Source organism: Orycteropus afer, unplaced genomic scaffold (assembly GCF_000298275.1).
Source record: "Orycteropus afer afer isolate SDZICR_OR568_19922 unplaced genomic scaffold, OryAfe1.0 scaffold00130, whole genome shotgun sequence".
NCBI lineage: Eukaryota > Metazoa > Chordata > Mammalia > Tubulidentata > Orycteropodidae > Orycteropus > Orycteropus afer.
In genome coordinates this window covers 7,931,039-7,950,421 of record NW_006921717.1, presented here as the reverse complement: position 1 = coordinate 7,950,421, position 19,383 = coordinate 7,931,039, and the positions used below count along the sequence as shown (strand labels likewise).

Here is a 19,383-nt window from a genome sequence, read left to right as displayed (position 1 = left end):
CCAGAGACTATGATTCATATTCTACGTGGTCAAGAACACCTCCCTGGTCATGTTATCCCAGCTAACTCCATAAGACACACTGTAGGCTACAGGACTGGGGTGGTGGGGTGGGACCCACAAGCAATACTAACATTTTGCTAGCTCGAACAAGAAAAGTGAAACGCTGCTACTGCTGCAGAGATGAGACCGGACCAAATACCGATGTGAGGTCTCTTGATTACTCTCAGTGACTTAGGTCAAAGAAGTCTGTGGGCTCCATTTATACTAGTGTGCTTTTTACCCTGAGCCTGGATAGGTGGGCACGTCCTAAAACTCACTCAACTTACTGATTCTAAATGAGTTATCCTAGATTTCAAGATGTCCCACATTTTAGATTTCTGTGGAATAAACAAGAGGTTTAAGAACAGAGAAAACTAAAAAACTCACTGCCGTCAAGTCGCTACTGACTCATAGAGACCCCTCCTTGGGTTTCTAAGGGGGTATCATTACGGAAGTAGACTGACCAATCTTCCTTCCGAGGAGTGGCTAGTGGGTTTGAACTGCCAACCTTCTGGTTAGCAGTCAAATGCCTTAGACACTATGCCACTAGAGCTCCCAAGAACAGAGAAAAGAGGTAAGTAAAAAATGTTAGTAAACTTCTCACCTTTCCACTTGCTTCCTAGAAGTCAGAGACAACTCCTAGCTCTAACTTTATTTATGTTTTTGGTAGGTAATGCCAAACAACAAAGGGGAGGACAATAGCTAAATAGCATAACAAGAATTTTCTTGTTTGTGAGTAGGTTGACACTAGGGAAAACACTGCAGAATTTTCTAACCGTGTACGATCCAGCTATACCTCAGGAACTATAGGACTCACAGTGGGTAGGGAGGGTTTCTTTTTCCTTCTTCATCTAGTCATCCACTATCCAACCCACATCAATAAAGATACACAAACAGAACTAGTGACTTCTCACCCTCCTTAATTACCAGTACTGCTCGTATGGCTTTTCTAGCCATAGTCTTTGTAACTCCCACCAGATTACAGGGTGGGACCATGAAAATAAGGTGTGTAGAACTCTGATGTTGAGATTGGTTAGTTTTGTCACTCTACCAGGCTTAATATGAGCCTTCCTAGAGGCAGAAAGGGGGAATCTCACTGCTATCAAGAGAGAAGAACTGGAGGTGGAGTGGAGTGTGTCCTTGGACCCGAGATCCCTGAACTAGACCTCTCTGGCAGAGACACCTGGCAGAGAGACACCCAGCAGAGAAAACAGCAGCAGTGGAACCAAGAGATAGGAGTTGTAGGCTTACTTGGCCCACAGAGTGAGAAAGATGAGTGTCTTTGGGCAGGAAGCTTGCTGGTGAAGTGGGGTGCACATAAGTGTGTCCGTCACCAGAGCTAAAAGAACTTTCTAACACTTGTCCAAGCAGGGCAGAGGCCAGGCCAAGAGACCACGGGTTAGAGAGGCATGCCTAAGGGTGTAGCAGGGGGGAGACTGTTCTGATTGAAGAACTGTATTCTGAGCATGTTCCTGAACCTGAATTGTAGCCTGTTGCTTCCCTAATAAACCCCATAATTGTGAGTATTGTCCGTGAGTTCTGTGTGTCCACTGCAAAGAATTATCAAACCCAGTGGAGAGGTAGTGGGAGGAACAGCAGCTGGTGTCAGAATTAAGAAAAGGTTGAAGATGACTGGCAGTTTGTCTAGCCTTATAGCAATAAGCCTTGGGCTGCTGATGGTGATTCTGTTTTCTCCTTGTGAGACTGAAGGAGGTCAGAAGATGCTGCCCCTAAGTCCTTTTAGCAACCGCAGACCAATCAAACTGGTAAACCATCATGATTACCTCCAGAATGCACTGGGATTCTTAAAGACTTTTTATGTCTGTAAGCACGTATCGAAAGATATCCCAAAGTCACCTGGGTCATGCAACTACGTCTAAAAACTCACTGCCGTCAAGTCAGGTCCGACTCATAGCGACCCCTCCTTTACTTTCCAAGTCAGTATCACTACCGAAGTAGATTGCTCAATCTTCCTTCTGAGGAGTGGTTGGTGGGTTTGAACCGCCAACCTCTGGTTAGCAGTCAAACACCTTAGGCACTATGCCACCAGAGCTCTCCTACCTCTAGGGACCACAAACAGACCATCTCGGCCAGAGTCTGGCCTACTTTTAAAGACCTCCACAGAAAGAGAGTCAACAACTACTCTTGCTTATTCACTATAAACATTCTTTGCTATAAGCTGTCTTGAAGTTGGAATTGCTAGGCTGGTGGGATATTACTTAAAGGGACATAATCTGGAGCCACTGGAGGTCCTCAATATGGAGCCTGCCTGAGAATAAAATGGCAGAGAAAAGCAGAGCGAGAGATGCAGAGTGTTCTGATGACACAGTGGCAGTCCCCGGAGCCAATCAGCCCTGAATGACCTTTTCAGTGACCTGAGTTAATAACGTAAGTATCACACCCAACATGCTTGCTTTTGCTTTACTAAAAAAAAAAAAAAAAAGAATCACTGTCAATAAGTTTTCAAAACAAAAAATTCTTTGAAGTTGATTATCCTTCACATAGTCTCTAAAGCTATTAAAGACAATGTTAAGATCCCTATCTCCTCTCAGACTAAAGTATTCCAATCTTCAAAATCTTTTTAATAGTCAGGAGCTCTGGTAGCATAGCACTACTTCCGTAGTGATACCGCCTGCCTCAGAAACCCAAGGAGGGGTTACTATGAGTTGAATCAACTCAGCCGAAGTGAGTTTGTTTGTTTTTAGTAGTCATTACTCAAAATCATTAACATTGCACATTCAAAACAAGGAGGCAGTCTTTTCTGTCTTGCTTTTTTTTCCCCTTGAAAGTTTGGTGGGGTTAAGATATAATATTGATAATGACAATGTTTAACATTTACAGAAAATTTACTATGTGCCAGCGCGCTGAATGCTAAATGTTCTACATGGACCATCTCACCAAACAGTCAGCAGTTCAGTGAGACAGTTGCTTTTACATGTATTTTCATTTACAGAGATATAACTGACAGGCAGAAAGTAATGTGGCTCCCAAGTGGCGGAGCTGTGACTGGAAGTGTTTTCTGCTTCTGGACTCTATGCTCTTAGCCATTATACTATGTTATTGCTTAGATATGCTATGTTATTGCTCAGGCTGTCACGAAACAAGCATAACCACTTAATCTCAAATCCATCCAACAGTGAGCCTCCCCACAAGCAAGCAGGAAATTTCCCCTCTTGAACTTTCAGTTACCTAAAGCCCAAAATCCTCCCATCCCCTTGATCTGTTTTAAAATGAGAGAGAGACAGACAGACAGACAGAACACACACGCTTGCAACCAAGAGATCTTCACCATCCATTTTCCTTCATGATAAGCTCATCTGGGAGCCAGGAGAGGGTCCCACCTTTCTCAGTGGTGCCGGTCCCGTTCTCTATCACGGTGTCGCTCATGCTCCCGGCTCCTCTCTTGGAAATAGTCATCATGCCGATCTTCATTATGGAGCAGGTCCCGGTGCCTCCTGCTGCTCTCCCGGGACCGGCTAGGTGACCTCTCCCGGGACCGGTGTCTTTTCCTGTCAGAAAGATCCTTCAGCCTCACTTAGAGCTGACCACATGCTTTCCAAGAGTTTGTTTTGGTGTTTTCCATTATTTATCTAAACCACTGTTCTATCATTACTCTACCATGTGCCCATCTGTCTTAAAAATGTTAGCTCTTTGAGGCCTAGTCTTGTTTTAGGGAAATACTAACAGCTAAACTTGTTGAGATCTTCACTGTGTATCAGGCATGGTGCTACGGGCTTTACGTGCATTATCTTACCTGATCTTCACCATAGGTTGTAAGATAAATACTACTATTGTCTCAAAAATTTAAGTATGAGAAAAAAACGAGTCTTGGAAAGTTGGGTGACCTCCTCAAGGTCTTACAGGCAGGCAATCAGCAGCAGAATTGGAATTACAATCTAAGCCTGTGGGACCAAAGCTCATGTTCTTAACCATTTATAGCAGTCTTTTTTTCCTAAAATGAGCCCACAGCCTACCTTCCACAGACTCCTGACATTACAACACTTACTAAGGAAATGTGTTTGATTTAAGTTCTTAAAGACATGAGGGCTAAGTCCACTTTTTCAGCCAGATCCTTGCCAAGTACCATGGACTCCTTTCCTCCCCCTACCTGCCAATTCCAGGAAGAGTACCAATCAGGGCTGGTAGGCCAACAAAGCAATCAGCCACTCACCTGGAAGAGCTCCCACTGGCACCTACACTGTAGGACTTGGCTTCAATGCCATGAAGACAGTCCTTAAGAGAGGAGATGAGGACACGGCAACGCTCATCATTGGCGACCCGGGACTGTTTGATAACAGCAATGGCTGTGAGCAGTGTCTCAATTGCATCACTGTAATCCCCTAACAGGGAATGGATGGAAAAAGCCAAGGGTGAGCAGAGGCAGTAAACAAACTGGACCAAAAGGAAAACCCAGAAGGACACAAAGCAAGAGTAACTAACTGTCCCATAGAACCAAGGTAAAATGAACAAGGCAGAAGAGATAGGTATAAAACTGGATGGCACCTATATTCCAATGGTCTGGAACCAGAAAGTTGTTTTCAGATACTGCTAGGAGATGTACAAACTGTATCTTGTTGTCCAAAGGCAATTTTACAACAGCTACCAAAACAACAATGTGTTTATTTTCAACCCAGCAATTTTACTATATATATATATTTTACTTCTGCTTACAAATATCTCTGGTTAAGTGTGTTTGTTTCAGCATTGTTATATTACAAAATTGGAGACAATGTTAAGCTCCTTCAATAGGATGTGGCTACATAAAAAAAAAAATCTGGAATGTTGGTTCTACAGAATATTACATAATTATTAAAAAGCATGAGATAAATCTGTATGTAAACAAAGTAATCCACTAAAGGGCTTAGCACAGTACCAAGCACACATGAGGGCTCAATAAATGTTAGATAATATATACTGACACAATAGATGTCTAAAATATATTAATTGAAAAAAACAAGATGCAACAATTTTGGTAAAAAAGAAAAAAAATTCAAAATTATATAAACTGAAAAAAAATATAGAGAAACATATAGTAAATTGGAAAAAGCAGTCCTGTTGGGACTTGGATTGGTAGTCTTTGTATAGACAACTTTCATTTTTTAACTTTACATATTTCTGTCTGAATTATTTTTAAACATGTATTTTAATTAATGTATGTTTCTTCTCCAATTTGATTTATATGTACATACACATACAACAGATTATATATTATACTATAAATGTACGTTAATTATAATATGAATATAAACTAAAAAAAAAAATGTTGCTATCAAGAATTAGCTCCTTCATTTCTAAATGCCTAACTCAAGGTTAGAGACTAAAGGCTAGAGGGTGAGTACCTGCCTATAATAATGCTTTTCCAAGCTGAGTCAAGAGCATTATAGACAGACAATAACACAAGGAAAGCATGCATCTGGATAGCAGTCCAGTGAAAATGAGGATTGGTTGCTTTTCTGTGCAAGGAAATAAGAACAGGAGCTCTATGATCCTATGGCAGTCAGCAACACCAGGACATCAGCTCCACAAGAGTAGGGATTTCTCTGTGTTTTGGAGGCCCTCAATAACTATTCGTAGTCTGAATAACAGAAAGGGATGGAGGGAGAGAGAGATCCTGTTATCGATGATCTCAGTGTGAAGGGACTGGCAGAGAAGCAGGAACACTGATTATTCTCTTTGTAAAATTCTTCTCAATAGTTGACTTGTTGCAATGAGCATGTATCACTTTTTTAATTTAAAAAGATTCAGGTGTCAATTAAGGTTTTCTGGCAGAAAAAAAAAAAACCTGAAGAAAACATGGACTTCCTGTCCTTAATCTACTTTGTGATTTACAGCCAAAGATACGAAAGTATAGAAAACAAGTTAGGGTTATTTTCTAAGAGATCTGACATTCCACATGCATGTAAGAGGTATCAAGTTCACTGGAAGGGAAGAACTGGATTATGACAACTGTCACACTGTGAACCTGGGACCAGGACCCTGGACTTTACATTCTCTTTTCTTGAGAACCAAAGATTTTGTACCTAGAGGTCCCAGAATCATAGCTACTGGTTTTCTACCCACCTAGCACTGAGAGCAGGGCAAAAGTTAACTGTAGGGGTTTATGTCTTAAGATGATGCTCAACACTCTTGCCTCTTTCTAGAACAGACTACATGGAGGCCACCAGTTCTGCCTAGACTCCCAAATGTAGATTACTCCATATCAAAACACTGTCTAGTGAACCATCATTCCTAAAAACCTGTATACTTGGCACTAGACCAACTTCTCCAGTGGTGCAGTGCCTAAGGCATTTGACTGCTAACCAGAAGGCTGGTGGTTCAAACCCACCAGCCACTCCTTGGAAGGAAGACTGGGCAATCTACTTCCATAGTGACACCACCTCTGAAACCCAAGGAGGGCGCTCAACGACAGTGAGTTTGGTTTTGAGACCCACTGCGGTCACTACACTGAATCAAGAGCTACATAATGAAGGAATTTCATTCTACTACAAATATGGCAATCAAAAGCTATTTGTTAGTTAATTATCTTTTATCAGTTGGTTTTGTGAGGCAGGTCTAAGGTATACATTAAAGAAATAACATCAAAGCTTCAGCAAAACCAAGAAATAGGCCACTTACTGCTCTTCAAAATAAACCTCTCTTGAGAGTCTTAACAGGACTCCAACTTTATCTGGTTGAACTTCTTGCCAATGGTAATGATAAAACAATGGGAAAAAATAAAGGTAAGGGGAAAGCAGCATAGGTATGTGTGAATTACCTGCACTGGCTCCAGATACCGCTTTGGAAATGGCACTGCTGGAAATTGCTCTGTTTCGCTTCATAATCTCCTCAAATTCTGCTTCACTCACCGTAGAGGATGGAGGGCCTGAATCTCTGCTGCAGAGAGAGAATACCATTCCTGATTGTCCATACCCTTTGTGTGCATGTAGGAGGGCCCTGGGGGGAGGCATAGCCAGACGAGGAGTTAACGGAGATGGGGCGTATTCTATAGTACTGTTAGGGTCTTTGGGTGGAGCTAGTGGTTTGCAATCAGCTGCTAAAGGTTGGAGCTTCCAACCCACTCAGTAGCTCTGTGGCAGAAAGCCCTGGTGAACAGCTTCCATAAAGACTACAGCCAAGAAAAGCCTGTGGAGCAGTTTCACACTGTATCACGTGGGGTCTCCAATAGCTGCAATCAAGGTGATGGCACTGGTTTTGGTTTGGGGTTTATGGTACTGTTATTTAATTGTGCTCTACCGTATAATGTCTCAAATGGCTCTCAGACTGTTCATGTGTTTTATGTGTGTATCTTCTCTTCAGGATAGGACTCATGGCATGTACTTTTGTAATTCTGGCATGACCCAGCAGTGCTAGATATCATGCAGCATTCGTAATAGCCACTTAAGGCGCTCAATTTAATCAAGCTCCTTGAACGGGCTATCAAAAGATACAGCTTGGGTCAAGTGTGTAAAATGCAAACAGAAAACCAAATAAAAGACATTAACAAATAGATGGTAAACTATTTCCCAGACCACAACACTATGACAACAGATATCCCACAAGGGAAAGCACAAGATTCGGCGCTTACTTCCTCAGGGAAAAAACACTAACACTGTCTACGTTACTATACCTAGTTCAGATTTGAATACAAGAAGCTAGTCCTTACCTGCCATGGTGGTTATAGGGTGCAGAGGCCTTCATGTAAGTATCTGGTGGAGGCCCCACAGAGGCATTTGGCGGAGGGAAGAAGGCTGGATTGAGGTGAAGGGCAGGTGGGATGGCCCCAGGGGGGGGTACAGTCAGATGAGGAGGTAATCGAGGAGGGGGGGGCATAAGATGCTGGTAGTGGATGCCAGGAGGAGGAGGTGGGACCCCGAAGCTTGAGGAGAGAGGTGGTGGAGGTGGAATTGGGGGTGGGGGCAGACCCATCAGGGGGAGGGCTGAAGGAGGGCGATTGAAGTAGGGCAGCACACTGGGGGGCTTATCCACACGGGCAGACGAGGGTACGAGGTTCTCAGAGGGTGTGGCCCGTCCATCAGCAGAATCACTAGAATCTCGGGAGTGGGCCCGTGGAGGTATTCCTATGAAGTAAAACAGAAATAATGTTACTGCCCAGGCTTTAGACATGGGCCCAGCTCATCCTTCAATAAAGTCATCTGATACCATACTGAAGAAGGTGACTCCAGTAGCTGAGAAAGAAGATCAATCATCTACTGCCCTTTCTTTGGCCTTAGAGAAAAGGTTAGTTACAATACAGACCCAGTGTTAGATGGAAAACCAATGGGTTCTGTAAACTCTCACCCACATCACAATCAAAAGTTAAAAAACCAAAAGCAAAACCAATATAGTCCCATAAACAATACATTCTCAACCTTATTTGTCAAAATATGCTTTTCATCCAGAACTCTCAAAGTGCTTCAGAACACATTTAATCTATCTTTATTTTTAAATGCAAGGGGAACCTAATAAGTCATGAGAAGTGTGTTCATTGCTACTTAGCTGGATTCAACTTAGTTGAAATCCCAAGTCTCTTGGAAAGGGTTCAGGGGCTCTCTCCTTAGACACGCACTGACTGACTGACTCCTGCTGCAGCACCGTAGGCAGGGAATTTGGGGCTAGGGGAGAGGGGTGACACAGAGGATGGATGACACTCCCTGCATCCACATATAAACTGGCCACTGGAGTAGGGAACACACACACATGAAGAGCAGAAGACTGGAGGACAAGTGAGAATGAAGAGAAAACGTGTGAGAAGCCAAGAAAAGATCTGCTCAGAGAAGGAGACAGCACACAGCTGATAGGAGGGACTCCTAGGTGGAAAGCATGTCTCAAATCTAGGGAACTCCACTCCATTTCAATGGCCAGACCCCTGCTCTACAAGGCAGTCTACTGGGACCATCATCATAGCATGCTAGGATGGTGGTGGGCACATTTGTATTGTCTGGGAGCATGGCATCTGACACTGCCAAGTCTCTTGATTAAACATGTTCCCTCACTCTACTTTCAGAGTCTACTCTAAGCCCAGCTAACATAAAATCGAACTGATGACCATGATCACAGAGTCTTGGAAGTAGAAGTTCAGTGTGGAGAGAAAGAAGAGTGTTCCTTAAACTAAAACTTGTTAGCCAACCCCAACTCCTGATGAAAGCATAAGGGGGAACGAATCACCTTGTCATCTATCCAGGTGTCTCTACTATCTTTATTCTTGGCTAGCACCTGTCATAACATGCTCTTATTCTTCACTTCTCAAAGGTCTCTCAAATGGAAGAAAGAAGAATTGTGTAAGGGAAGTGTGACTCTGAAAGTGAACCATTTACCAGCCGCTGTTCCTACATCTGCAAGGCTTCTGTTTCGTAGCTATGGCTACATGTCCCAAGAGAAGCAACCATTTTTAAAGCAGGGAACACTTTGTGAAATAACAGAGCCCAAGCCCATCAATGTGACAGAGGAGAAAACTACCACTCAGTCACTCCCATCATTTCAGCTGAGAAAAGAAACACCAAGGAATAAACAGGAGAGTGGAGGTAGGAATGCTACCCCAAATCAATGCAAAAGTATACATCATAGGCAGGAAAGTAAAGAAGGCTGAATTATAAAGACTGAAATGGAAAGCACTTAAAAATTCAAGTTGTCAAGGAAGAAGAGGGTATTGGTGGAGCTTGCATCACACCCATCTAGGCTCTCAATCTAGCTAACAAGAGACAGCTGCTCAGCAAGCTGCTTTGCCATGCTGCCACCCAATCAATACAGGACCCAATCAACGACAGCAGTAGGTGATGAAGCTCTGCCATCGCCCCACTGTGGCAACAGGAAGGTAAGAGCGGCTCACTGTTTCAGGCAGGGCCTTGCAGGGATACCGCACCTTATGATGTCAGGACATTCCAAGGTCTGTTCTTAAGTTTCACGGGTTCAGAAACTCAAGTTTTGTCAGTTCACCTGTGGTGACTGGACCCTAGGAGACTGATTTACACTAACCAAATTCACAAGACACTGATTCATAAACCAGAATGCCAATTTATTAATTTACAATGAGAAATGTAACTGCCAAGCAGACCAGAATACTTGTGTCAGCTGGTCAGCGCATTCTCTTCCCAATAGGAGAGCCTAGTTGGAAACCAAATTAGTTATCAGAAGGTTGCTTGACAAGTAGAGAGTAAGAATAAAAGGAGTAAGATGAACCTAAGCTATGCTATCATCAAGCTACAGTAGTATGATACAACTTTCTTTACTGATGGGATACACTTGCCAAGCAGACCAAAATATTTAGTAATTGAAAGGCAACCCCTTCCCCTGGACAATGCTGGAGTAACACTTAAATTCTTATTCTTCAACTCTCTTTTTGGTTGATTCCTTGCAGACCACGCTTCCAATGTACCTTCATGACAAGACTACAATCATCTTTACCTTAGTTACATTTTAGGGTGGCTACTTCTTGACAATTTATAGACATTTATTTCCTATGTAAACGATTTCTAAATTATAATGCAGAACGTGTCAGGTAAGTCCAACTACTGCACATTGATTGTCATATAAAAACACAAAATTTAGAGTTGGCAGGTACTTTACCCATCAGGTATCTAATTCAGATGGGAAAACAGGCTCCACTCAGTAAAGTGACTTAAGGTTAGGGACACAGTGAACTACAACCTGAACCCACCTGACTCCCCGTTCTATGCTCCTCCCTGTTAAGCATGCTGCTACCCATCACCCCAACCACTCCCCCATTGTAGGCTAAGCCCACACCACAGAAAGCCACCCGCAAACCTCCCCCAATCCATACAGATGGTCTCCACGTACCCCCTCTTGGGACTCGGACGCACTCACGTTTCCGAGCCTGTGCTTCAAACTGTGACAGGTTTTGCCGGGTGGCTGGCCTCACGTCCACTTTTTCACCATTAAGAACTTTTCCTGGCAGAAGTTCCAACAATTTGTGGACAGAGTTTTCAGAGGCTACTACCACCTCAGCATACCTTGAAGAAGAAAAATAAAAACCAAATGAGATCTACTAGACAACCGAAAGTAATAAATTCTCTTCTACACTTAATGAAAATTGGTAAAGCAAACACTATCTTGCTATTAATAAAAACATACAGAAAACTGTAACAAAAGGGCATCAGCCTGTAATCTTCTCATTTGCAATCAAAAATCAGTTTTCTTTGCCTCTCAATGGATAGATTTTCTACTACGTTGCAGTTACATCCCCACTCTGAGGTGGTTTGCCAACCAAGGCAATAAACTGGGTCAGGAAGGAAAAGATAAAAACCTGGATCGGAATATGCACATCTGTTATCCCAACAATTACAAATGAAAAGGGGCTTCTCAAACCCAGACCTCACCCTTTGGACTGGCCATTTGCTCGATTCTCTGCAAATTTCAACTCCACCACATCATAGACTCCTACAGAGCGAATAACCTGGATCAGCTGCTGGTCTGTAGTCCACTGGGGCCATTAAGATGGAAAAGGAAGAAATGTCAAGAGCTACAAACCCTCCCCCTACCCAGAATGTCCCAACCTGTCCTCTAAACCTAAGATCTAGTCACAACGTGCCTCCCAAAAGCCTAGCAATTATTTCAATGACCATGAGCTTTTCTTATTGTTCTCACTTAATAAAGAACTCCAAACCACCCACCCCCTCCCCAAATCCCATCTTTAGAAATTAAGATTAAAACCCCCATTCACTTTGACTGCCATGTGCCATCAATTCCAACACTGATTACCAGCAGCTTTAAATTATGATCTGATAGGCTAGTGCAGGCCACTGCCAGAAACTTTCCCTTCAGTTTCAGTATATATATTTAATTTGGAAAACCACCCCCCACCAGCCCCAAACATGTTAGATAATAACTTTTGCAGAACAACAGTCACCACCTACCCAGAGTGCACTAGAGCTAGCAAGGTCTTTGGTCCCCGTCACCCACCATTATCCATTATCACAGGACCATCTAATGACCACCAAGAGTTCAAGGTGTTCACTCTGAAATCTCGTCCCACAGATGACCCTGCTAGACATAAAGCCCCAGGGTCAGGGGCAGTAACGATATGGCAGAAAAAGCAACTACCCACTTAATCATTGCTTCCTTCAGCACCAGTACGTCTTCAGGATAGTTCTCTTTCAGAGATCAATCCAACCTGATCCCAGGAAAAAGAAATCCAACCCCATCAGAGCACAAAACAGTGCAACAACGTGGTGTCTGAAAATGTCATCACCTCCCAGCACACTCCCTCCAGCCCACCCATAGGCCTTTCTGGTTGCCTATGCTCACCCAGGAGAAGCTGCCCACATAGACAGCAGCTCGTCTATTACGCAGGCCACTGTATGTGTACAGAATTGCAGGGGTCTTGTTGTTGGGCTTGGGAGATGGCTCCTGGCGAACAGGAGGTGGTGGCTCAGTGCTGCTGCTTCTGTCATCTGAGGGCTGGGAGGTGGCCGTCAGCACATCATCATACAGGTCGATCTGATCTGTATTGTTGAACTCTGGGTCCTAAAAGATGAGGGGTTGGCAAAAGTGGGCTTGCAATTCTTTCCTTTTGTTCACTCTACAGGCATATCTCAGAGATTCAGGTTTGGTTCCAGACCACCACAATAAAATGAATTACACAAATTTTTTTGGATTCCCAGAGTATAAAAAAGTTACAGTTACACCATACTGTTGTCTAAAAGCATACAACACCATTATGAAAAAGTTTGAGACATTGTGAGAATTACCAAAATGTGACAGAGACACCATCTGAGCACTCACTGTTGCAAAAATGGCACTGACAGCCTTGTTTCAGGCAGGGTTGCCACAAACCTTCCATTTGTAAAAAATGCATTACCCCTGAAGCACAATAAAACCAGGTATGCCCCTACTTCACTCTAGTTTACTTAGAAACCCTACAAATGTTTTATGAAACAATGTATCCTATCCTCACCCTTACTCTAGACAACCAGATTTAAAAAAGCTTCCCAATTTAAACTGTATCACTTCACAATCCCATCTTTCTAACCACCATCAAGGAAACATACAAAGCAATAAAAGAGAAGGGAATAACTGTGGGGCTTTTTCTCCAAATTGTATTTCTCAAATGACATTCAGACCCAATCTCTCTGATACTTGTAAAGGAAACATCTTTGAGCAATACCAGAGATGTTCAATGATACACAAACAGAAACAAAGTTCTCTAAAATATAAAGATCAGAAAACAGGACAAACACCCACAACCCAAGCTGTGCCACAGTAAGCATTTACAATATAAATGTGTATTCTGGAAGGCGTAGGAAATATAAATTTTGGCTGTGATGTATTAATAGATACCCAAATCCTTAAAACCACAAGACCTATTATAAAGGGACGTTAATGAATTGGATTTTGCAATATCATTAATCTCAGAGATACCTTTTTAAGGATCAGACAAGTATTTTTCCAAAGCATTCAAAAAGTACTAAAGAATGGTACTGCCAAGAGGACAATGATTCTTAGTTCAGTGTTTTGAGGGAACCTACAATTCATTCATCTTATTGGGAATAAAGGAGGCACCTAAGTTAGGTAACTTGTCTACTGCCTGAAGAAACAGTTCCTCTAATGCCTCTAATGAAGTCAGGACAGACAGTGTCAATGGTCATTTTCTCCCTCCAATATCACCACAAAAAACTAAACCAAACACACTGCCATCTAGTCAGATCCGACTCATAGCGATGCCTCCTTGGGTTTCCGAGGCAGTATTACTATGGAAGCAGACTGCCTAACCTTCCTTTTGGGGAGTGGTTGGTGGGTTTGAACCACCAGCCTCTGGCTAGCCGTCAAATGCCTTAGGCACTACCCACCAGAGCTCCTAGTATCATCACAGGAACTAATTCTAAACTGAGACTAAAGAGACTTGTTACAAAATACATTTTTAGACCTTTTAAATCTTTTAAAATCACAAACCTTTGGAAACAATCTTACAGCTTCTCTGAAGTCTACCTGAAATACAATGGATGAACACATATACCAAGAGAATGCTCTTGGACAGTTCTGACAATGTGGGTAATTTGATGTATAACATGTATGTAGTTTCAAATGTTATGAAAACTCTACAAAATCCCAGAGGAAAGGGGCTTTGTAAAAATATAGGCAGAAAGATAATGACAAGAGTCAACTTTTTAGAGAAAACTTAACAAGAAGAAATCAGTGAGGCATATAAGCAAAGACTGTTCCAGATGGTCAAACCTATAAATAAGAATCTGGTATTAAAAAGGGTGTGTGTGTAAAGCATGGGGACAGAAGCTAACATAGGAGAGTACAGGGTGGGTAACAAATTTGGCAAGTCAGCTATGGCTAAGAATTTGACAAACCTCTGTGCTGAAGTAATCCCCGTAAAATGTCACAGATCTCATGTCTCAAGCCAGGATAACACTAGATCGATCACTCATTCATTCATGCACAGGCATGGTGACTGGATCCTATGGTCCAAGGTAGAGAAAGGACCACAAAGTCATGTGATTCTGTCCTTAGAGAGCCCTACTTCATGCTTTTTTTGGGGGGGGAGGAGGGCTTGTTTTTAATCAAAGATTTTGAAATGGAACTTAAAAACATCATCTTGGATAATCAGTACAACCAAGTCAAGATTTCTTCTATACAGAATCTGTGATTACACAGAGGTTTGTCTACAAGTTGTGATACAAAACTGACAATTGGGTGGTGAACACATATGCCAATTTGGACAGCTCTGAAACCAAACACATAAGGAAATCTCCCTTCCTGTAAGCCTAGGCAATCAATCTACTATTTCGGAGCCCCTTAGAAAACAGGGTAAGGAGCTCCAGTGGCATTATGGGTAAGGCATTTGGTTGCTAACCAGGTCAGTGGTTCAAACGCACCAGCCGCTCCATGCAAGGAAGATGGGGCAATCGACTAAAGATTTACAGCCTTGAAAACTCAATGGGGGTCACTATAGTTTGGAATCAACTCAATGGCAGTGGGTGTAGACTCAATCCCGAGGGTACTCTGGTGAATGGAATCCATTTTAAAAAACTTAAAAAAGATGCAATGAATACAAAATCCACAAGATTCAAATGGCTTCTCTGGGCCATAGAGCCTCAGTTCAAAGTGGTGAGCACTCTTCTCCTGCACAGGGCAGGCCTCCTGAGGGTTCTACTGAAGAACTGAAGGTATCAAATTGCATTTGGATTTAAATCTGCTGGGACCACAAATTCATTTCACTTTTTCAACTCTTAAGATGGAAAAACAGATAAGGGTCTGAGCCAGTGATTTATTCAGTGATGTATTAGATTAAAACAAACCTAATTATATTAGTAGGAGATCTGGTAGCGCAGTGCCTAAGGCATTTGACTGCTAACCAGAAGCCTGGCGGTTCAAACCCACCAGCCACTCCTTAGAAGGAAGGCTGGGCAATCTACTACTGTAGTGGTATCACCTTGGAAACCCAAGGAGGGGTTGCTATGAGTCCAGTCAGACTCGATGGCACATAATAACAATTACATAAGTAAAATATCTAATGTTTTTCATTCACTGATGTTGAAGGCTTCATTCCAGGAAGAATTTTGTGTTTAGTAGCAGCTCCAGAACAACTGTGATTATCTCACAAGGTTTCTTGCCACTTATTAATTCAAAGAGAACTTACATGACTTAAGCAAAACCTTCTTCACCTCTATGCTTCATATTCCTCCCCCATTTCCTGCTTCCTGATAGCTGATCCAGGAAGTAACAAGCATAGGACTTACTTTTATCAAAGTAGCCTATTAAATACCTATTTGTGTTTCTTTTAACTTTAATGTAGCCTCGATCAGGGTTTGTGCTTTTACAATCATCATTTCCACAGTTCTCACCTCACACCCACTTTCCCATCATTTAATTGTTACTCTGCACTGTCACTGTCCATCATCCTCACCCAACAGACTGGAACCTCTTTAAGTACAGGGATGCTTTACCCTTTTATCTCATCAGCCCTGCTGCAGTGCTGCCAGAGAGGTAGCTCAATAAATACCTGGTGAAGTTAGGAAGGAAAGGAGGGCACTGGTGTACGAGGCAAAGCCTTTCTCAGCAGCAGGAGCACAGACAAAACACGTGCCAGAGCAGCAACTCTAAGCCCCCTTTTGCAGCCCTGCTCTCCACAGCCCCAGAAAGCAGTTGTGAATCCCAGCACTCCCCATGTAACAGGGGTAATGGAGCTCTGTGAGAGAGACACATGCTGTACGAGACCAGGAGTCAGCTCCACAGGGCTCCACCTAGGCCTGTGCTCATTTTCCCTGGGGAGCAAAGTACACAGGAGGGAACCAGGGGGTTCTTGTGCATGGGCCAGCTGGGGTCAATCAGTACCACTCTTAAAATATTCTCAAACTCAATCTGTACTGACTGCCTTCAGTCTATAACTACTTCTAACAATCCTAGCCAGACAGAGTTTCTATCATGTCTTTAACAGCTTTCAGATTATAATAAACCAGCTTTGCCCAAAATTAACTCTTTTGTAAAAGGAAAAAAGCACCCTCCCTTCACCTTCCACAAGGTATAAAACATTCAAAATCTCCACTTTCTTCAACCTGCCCAGCATCAAATACTGCCTGCCTAGAATAAACATTAACTGAGCTCCACAAACCATTGCTGCCTCAGACCTGTAAAAAGCCCTAAAGAGACCAACTAAACAGACCAGAGAACAAATTATTGAGGCCAATAACTTCTACCATGATGGAGCTATGACAATTAGACAAGGCCTCTGTTCTACGGCCTACAGGTAATATAACCTGTATAATATAATGAAATATCATTTTCTCAGAATGTGGCTACAACTGCGTCGAGGATTCTATTTCCCAAAGTGAAGCAGCAGCACTATCAACCCACAAACAAGAAAATTAACAACAGCTTTTCTGATGACAAAAAGGAACTAAGAGAGCTGTCTACTTTTCTACAAACAAGCCATAACCTGCAAAAAGAAACTGGATTCAAAGGAATATGGACAACTCAAGAAAGCAATGGTTTGGAATTAAATTAACATACTAAGTCTTTCTCATCTATTCATAAATAATTGACTTTTTTGAAATTAAGTTGTGTGTGTGTGTGCGTGTGTGTATTTAAAACACCTGACAGCCATGCGTAGATGACTCCACCTAAGGATTAAGGAAAAACGGTTATCAACAAGTGTAACTGGTGGATAATGGTGATGGTTGTACAACATGATGAAAACAAAGTCATTGGATCACACATGCAAAAAAAGTTGAAATGGCAAATGCTTGGTGATATATATTTTTACAATTAAAATAAAAGTGTAATGGGTAAAGTTGTGTAATGGGTATAAAGAGGTCACTATACTATTCTATTGACTGATGTATGCATTAACATTTCCATGCTGATAAACCATAATGTATTAAAATTTGTTTAATGTAAACTTATGCTAAGTGAAAAAACAGTATTATCAACTTCTGCTGCTGCCTCACATCAAAGTCAGGACACAACTACGGCACCTGCCTCCTCTAGTCCATTCATTTATTCTCTTTCCCGGTTCTTACATGAACCCATCGGAAGATGGCAACGGGGAGAATCAGTTTACTCAAGCAGAATGGTGCTGAAAACAATCCAGACAATATCTTATTAAGTTTTAAACAGAAACTTTGAAGCAGTCTTGAGATCTAACCTCAAGATTTCAGAACTGAACTGAATATAAGGTTATTATTGCAAAGGAGAGAAAATCTTCAACACTGGCATCAAGAATACCACAGCAAACAGAATTCTGATTTTTCAGTGTGGTTAGCCTTTGAGAAGACTCAACCAACTCAGGCTTCCTGAGGGAGCAAGTTCTACAGGTGGGTGCACCATTCAATTAAGCCTGATTTTTATTTGCTCTTAAATCCAAGCCTTTAAAATTAAGCCTAGAGGCTCAGATTACATAAAGCGGAAGAAGTCAATGGTAGTCTCGGAGGTGTCTACAAGGGAGAAAACTTTAGATCTGTATTAAGGAAAAATACAAATCAAAAATAAGATGTCCGAATTCTTCCTGTTGAAAAATAAGGAAAAGAGGCTCCTTTTCTCCCCTGTATTTTCAAAATTCACTTTAGATAACTTGTACTGGCAAAATCTTTGCCTTTCTGAAAACATGTCAAGAATGTTTCCTTAAGGACCCAGGAGCCATCTTTTGAAATGTAATCATCAAAAAAGTGTACACCCCTAGCTCCCAGTTTCCTGACAGGAGGCTGGCATAATTCTAGGTACTCTGCTACAAAGACAGTATAAGATTAGTAGTTTTATCTTAAATGTAATGAGTTATATATACCCACTCCTTTACATAAAAGCTTTCTTTCTCTTTGCAAAGTTTTTAGTGTACTCCCCGTGATGCATCACATCCTGGTTCGATGCTTATTCAACAAACTTTTCCCTCCTTCTCCTCAACTTTTCTGGAGTTTTTTTTTTTTTTTTTTTAAATTGTGATTTGGGTGAAAATTCACAGAGCAAATTCACTTTCCATACAGCAGTCCACACACAGTCTCACGACACCGACTACAACTTACCCCAATGCAACAGCTCCCCTCCCGCTTCCTCCCCCATCACCCCTTCCCAGTGTCCATCCTGGAGAAGTTTGCTGGGTTGGGAGTGGATTTCGTTTTTTTAGTAACTTTTCTCCAACACCAGATAAAGGAATGTTCAGGCCTAGCAAGTCCCCAAGGACTGGCACAGCTGGAACTGATTCCGAAGCTGGACACGATTCCGTAGACGATGCAGGAAAATCACAAAGTTCTCGACGGCCCCTCACCTGGTTGAACTCCTCGTCCGCGTATATATCAATCAAGTCCACCCCTTCTGACATGGCTCCGGAAGGGAGAGCTTGAGCCCGGAGAATAGAAGAAGAAAGAAAGGTGCCACTGCGGTATCCAGAAAAGGGCACAAGTTAGAAGGCATGAGGGTCCTGGGCCGGGAGGAGGGCCAGGGTTGCCAACCTCCCGTCTCCAGAGACGCAGCATCCCGGCAGCCCGGGCTCGGCCCCACCCGCCCCGCCCCCGGCCTCGCACCGCCCCCCGTTCTCTCAGGCCGCCGAGGCTCGCGGGGCCAGCTGCCCATCACCCTCGGGCCCGACCCGGGGTGCGCCGCGCCGGCGCCGCAGCACCCGGTGGCGCCACGGGAAAGTCCAGGCCTCGGCTCCTTGGAGGCCCCTGGGCAGCGCTGCGAAGAACGGCCGCGACGAAGCCCTCAGCTCCAGCCCGCCGCACCTGCCTAGGCCCTGAGGCGGCCCTGACCGGAGCCCCTGCGGGCCCGGGAGGCCGCCTGGATTCGCACCGTCTCCCGCCTCCTTGGCTCTCCATCCCGGCCCGTCCTCGCCCTCTGGCTAGGCCCGCACCACTCCCTCCCTATAGAGACTGCCCGGCGCCTGCGGCCTCCTCCCACACAGCCCGCGACTCCCTC

The 19,383-nt window shown here is 43.1% G+C and overlaps 1 protein-coding gene across 1 annotated transcript; it reads right to left on the bottom strand.

Moving 5' to 3' along the window:
- Positions 1–3,385: 3,385 nt before the first annotated feature.
- Positions 3,386–18,790, bottom strand: CPSF7 (cleavage and polyadenylation specific factor 7). The gene is made up of 8 exons (XM_007944902.2): positions 18,737–18,790; positions 12,280–12,498; positions 11,352–11,455; positions 10,840–10,985; positions 7,682–8,096; positions 6,794–6,912; positions 4,211–4,379; positions 3,386–3,548 (listed from the first exon to the last, which is right to left on the bottom strand). The coding sequence occupies exons 1-8, from the start codon at positions 18,788–18,790 to the stop codon at positions 3,386–3,388; spliced, it is 1,389 nt and encodes a 462-aa protein (XP_007943093.1).
- Positions 18,791–19,383: the final 593 nt, after the last annotated feature.